The sequence below is a fragment of the Numenius arquata genome, chromosome 21 (genome assembly GCF_964106895.1).
Source record: "Numenius arquata chromosome 21, bNumArq3.hap1.1, whole genome shotgun sequence".
Taxonomy (NCBI): Eukaryota; Metazoa; Chordata; class Aves; order Charadriiformes; family Scolopacidae; genus Numenius; species Numenius arquata.
Genome location: NC_133596.1, coordinates 5,261,356 through 5,269,161, shown reverse-complemented (window position 1 = coordinate 5,269,161; position 7,806 = coordinate 5,261,356). Strand labels below are relative to the sequence as shown.

Here is a 7,806-nt window from a genome sequence, read left to right as displayed (position 1 = left end):
AAGCGTTTGCTGCTTCCTGGCTCTCCGGCATTGCCAGGACAGAGCAGGGCTGTCCCAAGGGCTTAAACATCAAAGCCTTCACGGACTCTTTAATTTTCCCCTAAATAGCTGGTCCTTCTGGAACAAATAGTTGCCGGGGAGAAGAGGGGTTTATTTTCCTGCCTCACCTTTGTCCCTCTGTCCCACAGGTACCAGTGTCTGAGTCCCTCTCGGTGTATGTGTGGTAACAACATGTCTGTCCCCCTCCTCGCTGACGCAGTGACTGTCTCAGGGGCAGAGCGGGAGACTGCCGCGGTAAGAGCCGGACCCCTCTTGCCTCACCTCCTTCTTCCCTTTTAGCGGCCTTGAAGATAAGGAGCTGCTTCTGTGGGGTTCAGAGGAGCCGTTGAGCTCAGCCCGTAATCCCTCGGTTCTCCAGATGTACATCGTGGTGCATCAAAGGGGATTCAGGACCAGCAAGGGCTGGTCTTGCTGGGGAAAAGTAACTGTCCTTTGGGCTGGGCTGTTTGTGTCTGGTGTTTGGTCCAGCTCAGTCCAGCCTCGCAGAGAATCAGTGGGAGTTGGATCTGATTTGGCTGTTTAGGTTTTTAAAAGCAAACCCCCCCAAAGAAAATCCTCTTGTCCTTCCCTGGGGCTGCCTTCCCTCTGCTCCCCGTTGCGTAGGGGTTGCTCTGGCCGTCGATGAAAAGCCTGTAGGGGTGGGTCTGTGAGTCCTTGGCAAGCTCGGCCTCAGCTCAGCGTGGTGCCGTGCAGCCTGGTGGGACAATCCATCCGTCCCTGTCCCTCTGCTACGCCAGGCAGCCAGGGAGCCGATGACACCCACAGACCCGGCCGTGACAGCAGGCTCTGTGGCACAATGATGACGATGATGATGTGCCTGTTCCACCCATCCGTCCTGCTCAAAGCTGCAGAGACGTGTCATTAGCATCGGCTAATTTCTGCCTGTTTGAGTCTCTTCTAGTTAGTGACTGAGTGGCCTTTTGCTGCTTCCCTGCGAGCCCAGCCCTGCCTCTCTCCCAGAGCATCGGCTCTCGCACCGGCTAATTCTTTTGTTTTTCTGCTTAATTTAACAGGTCATTTTTTTACATGGCCTTGGAGACACGGGGTGAGTATTCCTGGAGCTGGCTCTGGCTGTGACGCGGGGTTTCCTGCGAGCGCCCGGTGCTGTTCTCCCCAGGGGCAGCTCTGAGATGTGTCTGGGGCTTTGAGCTGGGTCCGATGGCCGTGCCTGCGCCACCCTCGCGGGGAATCGCCGGCCAGCAGCTGTCTGCAATTCAGCTTGAATATTTATGATCCCAGCAGCCTGGCAGCCCCCCCGCCCCCTGCGGGTTTGATTTTCTGCTTTCTTTAAGGCAAGCAGATAAGCACTGCGGTTTTTCCATTCCTTGGGAGGGCTGGGAAGTTGGGTTTTGTCTGCGCGAGTGCATCTCTTTAACGTGCAAGGCCACCTTAGAGGAGAGCCTGAGATCCAGCAGTAACAAAAGGCTTCTCCCTGCACGGGAGATTCTCTCTCCTCCCTCGCTGATAGCAGCTCCTCTGCTTCCAGCTGCGGGGCTTTGTGCGCTGCCTTCGCCCTGCCGCAGAGATCTATGCCAGGGATTTGTGTTGGGATTCAGGCTGCTGGGGCTGGGCAAGACTTGGTAAAATAAGGTCAGGGCAGGGGCAGGGGGGCAACAGCCTTGGAGAAAACCTGTCCTTGGGGGGAATCCCTCCCTTTCCATCAGCATCCTCCTAAGGCATGCCTTGAACTCCCTCCTCTCCTCTCTCCCCAGGCACAGCTGGGCTGACGCTCTCTCCTCCATCCGCCTCCCCTACGTGAAATACATTTGCCCTCACGCGTAAGTGCCGTCCTTGCTTCGGGAAGGGCCTTGGGGGGGCCTGGGTGGGCTGTGACACTGGTCCCCGCTGCCAAGACTGTTCTGGGAGGCAGATGGTGGCCTGTGCCCTGACCTATCCGTGGGGCTGTGCAGTGAGGCTTGTTCTCCTGCTGTGGCCAGTTCGTTCAGGGCCCCAGCCCTGACATTTTCTGCCTGCAGAGCCCATCAGCGCAGGAGCTGCTGCTCTGAGTCTGTTTTCTGCCCTGTCCTGTCCTCTGCCTCTCCCTGATGACTGCAGTTAAAGCCAAAAGCAGTGGAGCTCCTTCCCCATCCCTCTGCTCAGGCAAGAGTGGGGCTCAGTGGAAAGGGAAGGAAATGCTCCCAGCTGTGTCCCCAGGGTCAGTAGCAGCCCATGCTGGGGGGCACTCACCGGGCTGGGAGAGCTCTGCCGTGGTGGCGTCCCCAGCAGCAGGGCCTGGGCTTCCCGGTGTCCCCTCTCAGCAGCAGAGGCAGCCGCTCCATCAGCGTCTCCTGGCTCGGCAGCAGCAAACAGAGGGACGCAGGTGCTCTCCTCCCCAGACGGGCTGCTTGGCAACGCCCTGGAGCCTCCAGCTCAGCCGGGACCTGCTCGGGGCTTGCGGGTGATCCCTGGGGTCACCTTGTAGCCCCCAGGCTGGGTCTGGTGGCACCCACCCGCTGCTGTCCCTTGGAGAGGTGTCCTGCGGCTGTGAACAGAAGGGCCGGTCACCCCACTTCCCTCGGCTCAGATTTTCTTCCTCTTGCACTTGAACTAAAACACCCAAACTGTTTTCTCCACAGGCCCCGGATCCCGGTGACCCTCAACATGAAGATGGTTATGCCCTCCTGGTCAGTGCTTTGGGGGGCAGGGGTGGGTGAGGCCCCTTTCGGGGTGTATTTTGGGGAGTGAGAAGGGTGGGGGCGTTGAAGAGCCAAAATTCACTGCCCTGTAGGAGCCAGGGGAAGGGCAGAGCACACCCAGCTCCCACTTCCCCACGCCCTGGGTGCTGGGAGAGGTTTGGGGCTGACTCTGCTTCTTCTCCTAGGTTTGACCTGATGGGGTTGACTCCAGATGCACCTGAGGATGAAGCTGGGATCAAGAAAGCTGCAGAAAACAGTAAGAGGCTTTGGGGAGGAGGAAGCACTTAGCTCCTGGGTACCTCTCCCTCTCTTGGGCAGGAACAGATGTCTTCCTTCCACCTCTCCTTCCTTTCTGCTCTCCTGTCATCCCACCCCACCTTCACCCTGGCTGAAGCCAAGTGTGTTCAGTCCCTGAGACCTCTGGCATCTGCCTCTCCCTGATGTGCTGAGGGTCCTGTGTGCACCCCCAGGCGTTGGATGATGCTCTTCAGCCCCCCTGGCCTTTCACTGACCCTTTTGTCTGTCTTCTTCCAGTTAAAGCAATTATTGAGCATGAGATGAAGAACGGGATCCCACCTAACCGCATCATCCTGGGGGGCTTCTCACAGGTGAGCTAGGCTGAGGGTTGGGACCTCTCTTTCCCCTCCAAAAACACCCCCCAAAGGGAGCACCCATGGCGAGAAGGCGGGTGGATGGTGGGCGAGCCGGGGCTGGTGGGTGCTCTGGAGCTGCGGGCCCCTCCATGGCGCTGACAGACCTTCCTCATCTGCTGCAGGGTGGCGCCTTGTCGCTGTACACGGCTCTCACTTGCCAGCACCAACTGGCCGGCATCGTGGCGCTCAGCTGCTGGCTCCCGCTGCACAAAGCCTTCCCACAGGTACCTGGCGCTGCTGCCGCCACCCCGCGTGTCCACAGGGAGGGTCACTGGGGTTGGATTTTCCCATCTGGAGTTCGCTGCGGTGTGAGCCTGGGGCTGCTGGGGGCACGAGGTGCCTGCAGTGGGGGTTTAATCTCATGCCTTTACTCATGGGGCAGGTGGGGGCTCAGGAGAAATCAGGGCTCTGTCTCCCATCAGGTGTGGGCATCTGCAAGCCCATTTGCTCCCCGAGCCTCCTCTGGGCCACCGGGCAGCAGCTTGGTCCTCGTGGCAGCATGGGAGGAGGCGTTTGGTGGCAGGGCAGCTCTCCATGTCCCTTTTGAGGAGGGGAGCTGCCAGGTGACGTGCATGGGGACGCAGATAAAGCACCTTCTCCGTTCCCCACTGGGGATCCCCTCTCGTGGGCACGCCTGAGCGCTTCCTTCCTCGCTGCAGGCGGCGAATAACGGCGTGAACAAGGACATCGCCATCCTCCAGTGTCACGGGGAGATGGACCCCATGATCCCCGTCCGCTTCGGGGCCCTCACTGCTGAGAAGCTGAAATCTGTCGTCACCCCCACCAAGGTCCAGTTCAAAACCTACCCCGGCGTGATGCACAGTTCCTGTCCTCAGGTCAGTGCCTCAGGGTGGAGAGAGGGGATGGGGCTGTCAGGGACCCACCCCGGTGCCGTGGGTCGGTCAGGGCAGGGACATTGTTGAGTCCAGAATGTGTTTATTCCCTGATATACTGCAGGGTCACCCCACTGCCCTCGTGCCCCCACACTTGGGGCAGAGCACGGCGCTGAGGAGCCCCGCAGTGACGGGTTCTGTGCTCTCTGCAGGAGATGATGGCGGTGAAGGAGTTCATTGAGAAGCTGCTGCCCCGGATCTAAGCGGAGCCAATCGAGACTGTCGCAGGGAAGGACGCTGAGGCCGCAGCCGCCGATCTTTCCCTCGTGACCTGTCCGCTGCAAACGGAAGCCATGGCACCCCCAACGCACCTCCCGCCGCACCCCCGGCCCCTGCCTCTCCCCGTCTCCTCACACCGCGTCCTCTCCGGCTGGGGGTGCCCCGTCTCTCCCCGCTGCTCTCGGAGCTGAGATCGGAGCTGTCTAAGGCGAGTCTTCGAGTGGCCTTTTCTCTCCTCCTCTTGCTCCGAGCGGTCTCTGTGGGGGTCACCATCCCCTCGACTCCCCGGTTCAGGCACCACAGTGTGTGGGTCTGGCACAGCGCGGGCGAGGTTTGGTTGTTTGGTTTTTTTTTTTTGGTTGGGTTTGGGGTTTTTTTTTGTAACAGTATTAGGGGTGGGACGTGCCCCCGTGCGGCGGGAGGAGCAGTGTGGGCACAGGGCAGGGTTGGTGCACCCTCCATAGCCTGGAGCAGCCCGTGCTCCTCCTCTGCCCTTGGCCCGGCTTCTCCGCGGCTCCTCTCGGCCTCCGCTCAGGCGACTCACGGGTTTTCAATCAGAGCTCAGGAACCCGAGACTCTCCTGCAAACGCCTCAAGGCCCAGAGGAGAGGCTCCACTCCGGGCCCGTACAGCCAAAGGCTGCCCCGTCTCCCGGGGCCGGCAGAGAGGCGTCCGCGCAGCTCCTGCACCTCCTCGCACGGGGCCCCGGCCCCTGCCCTGTCGCACACGCACAGTCCCCGGCAGCCTCAGCCCTCGGCTTGTGGCAGCTCTGCCCTCCTTGAGATAATCGCCTCCTTCCTCCTCCTCTTCTTCTTGTTGCTTTTACAATCTCCTCAGCCCGGCAGAGGGGTCCCAGAGGCGTCTCTCCCTCCCTCAGCCCAGCTCTGTGCCCTCAGAGCCCCAAAGTGCTGCCGTTTACAGCCGGTGTCCGAGCAGCTTTGCCGCGGAGTCTGCCTGGCGCTGGCCCAGTCCTTGACGTCTCTCTTGCTGCTACTTCTCCTTCCCTTTGGACTCGGGCTGGCTCCAGGAGGGAGAGGTGAGGTGAGGAGAGGCTCCTGGCCCCCAGGGACGGCTCCTGGCGCAGCTGGAGGAAGCAGGTTTGCTCCCAGCCATCATCTCACCAGCATCTTAACGCCCGGGTGCCGCTGTGCCCCGTCCTGTGGGGTGGCGGGGGGTTCTCCATGCTCCCCAGGGCCACGGCTCTGTTGGCCTTTCCGTTGTACAATCACAGTTTCTCCGGCTGGAGGCTGCAGCCAAGGCTTGTCCTCTCGAGTGGTGGTGGGTTGGGGCATGGGGCTGGGACCGTCCCCACCAGCAGAGCAGCTCCCTGGGCACAGGGCCCCGAATGTCTCGTGCGCAGGTGGGCTCCTGGCCGCCCCCTCCCCTGCCACAGGGCCGAGGGCACTCGCTGTTGAGCGGCGCTGCCCTTCTCCTCGCCTCCCCTCCACCGGGCTGAGCCCACAGCACCGCTGGGTCCTGCCGGGTTGGAGCCGTACATGTCTTTTAAGAAATAAAAAAAACACCACAAAACCCGCCTGTCGCTCCCTCCCGTGTGCCCTGTCCGGCCCCTTGCCCCGCAGAGCCTCTGCTCGGTGCCCCGTGGCTAGCAGTGGGCTCGCGGTGCCAGGGCAAGGGCTGCTCTGGGGGACAAGGGGGGGCTCGGCCCCAGCCGTGCCCTCCCCACCTGGGATGCGCAAAGCAATAACCCGCTCTCCGGAGAGTCGGATCTGTTGGACCCATCCTTGGTTGATTTCTTGGGTTATTTTGAGTTGGTTGGGGTGTTTGCTTTTTTTTTTTCTCCTCTCCCCTCCCTTAGGAAGTCTTAAACCAGCAAACCTGCTGCTGGCACTGGGGGGAGCCCGGCTCTTCCCCTTGCTTTTGGGGTTCAGTCCTGCTATTTCTTCTATTTTTGTCTGTTTTAAAGCTGCTGTGTCCTCCCCTCCCTGCGCTGGGGGCGGGTGGGGAGGGGAGCGGGGCTGGCTGGGACAGGGCGGGGGGGGCGCAGCTTACCCCAGGGCTGGGGGACGGACAGACCGACCTATTTGACTGTGAACTGGAATCATGTGTATAGCGGGGGCCAGCAGGGGCCTGGGACTCGTGGCCATCCTTAGGGCACGGCCTGGGTGGCCACGCTGGCCCCGTTGCAGAGCATTCCTGCTTGCTCCCCGCCTGAGCAGCACGTGCCTGGCCGGGGCCGTGCTGAAGACCTGGGAGGGAGAAAGGCTTCTCTCCATTCCTCAATACAGCTATTTTTTTTGGGGGGGAGGGGGGGGGTGTTTGGTTTTTGGGGTTTTTTTTTGTGGGTTTTTTTTTTTTCCCTTCTCTCTTTCTCTGTTTTGTCTTCCTTGTAAATGTTTGGGGTTTTTTGTGCGTGTGTTCCACAGAGTCAGATACAAGGTTAAATAAATGGTAAACCTCTCCCTGAGCTGCGCTGGCGTCATTGGTGGCCGGGGAGGAAGCGCCGTCAGCACCTCCGTAAGGGAGGGTCGGGGGGAGCGGGTCAGCACCAGCCCCCCCCCCCCCGTCCCCCCCAGGGTGCCGTTTGTGGGAGCAGCAGCTCCGGCTGAAGGGAAAGCAGAACAGAGCTGCCACTTAGAAAGTAAGAAAGTTTATGTAAAAACAAATCAAAAGCTCAATTCATAATTTAGTAGCATAAGTTATTAATCCAGCTGACAGCAGAGCGGGGTGACTGCGTCAGCGCTGCCTAACGAAGCCGTTAGAGCTGCCAGTAATAAATAGGACCAGTATTTGACAGCCGAGCAGAGCCTTCTCCTGGGCAGCCTTTGGCAATGTGATTAAGGGAAGCGGCTGCCACAGGCAAGGTGGAAACAAAACCAGGCACCAGCCGTGGGCAGGGGCTCCTCCGGTGGGGCAGGAGATGAGTTTTGGTCCCCAAAACCATGCTGGGGGACAGGGAAAATGGTGTGGGGGGGCAGCTGCTGGCAGCCATCAGGTCTTTTCCCTGGGGAGGGGGGGGGAAACAAACCTTGGGCTGTGACTGGTCCCTGGGGGAGTGGAAGACGTGGCACCCTGGCCTGGGGGTTCCAGAGGCTGTGAGGTAGGGGCTCAGCAGCCCAGGGGCTGTAGGTGCCCCAGCCTTTCCCCCTGAAGACTGGGAAGCTCCCTGCTCCCTGAGCTGGGCACATTGGGGTCCAGGTGCAGCAGGAAAGGGGCTGTTTCCTCTGCAGTTTGGGCTCAACAGAACTCATGTATTTTAGCACTGGCTGCGGCCACTTCCCAGGGCACAGAGAGAGCCCAGGAGCAGCTCCAGCAGTAGCCGCAGGGCCCAGCCGAGCACCTTCTCCCTGCTGGGGCTGGCATCAGCCCCTGTACATTCCCATGAGGG

The 7,806-nt window shown here is 60.6% G+C and overlaps 1 protein-coding gene across 1 annotated transcript; it reads left to right on the top strand.

Moving 5' to 3' along the window:
* The first annotated feature begins 216 nt into the window (after positions 1-216).
* LYPLA2 (lysophospholipase 2) lies at positions 217-4,445 on the top strand. Its single transcript, XM_074162063.1, has 9 exons — positions 217-294; positions 1,074-1,105; positions 1,773-1,838; positions 2,637-2,684; positions 2,882-2,952; positions 3,231-3,304; positions 3,472-3,573; positions 4,009-4,185; positions 4,395-4,445. The coding sequence occupies exons 1-9, from the start codon at positions 217-219 to the stop codon at positions 4,443-4,445; spliced, it is 699 nt and encodes a 232-aa protein (XP_074018164.1).
* The last annotated feature ends 3,361 nt before the right edge of the window (positions 4,446-7,806 follow it).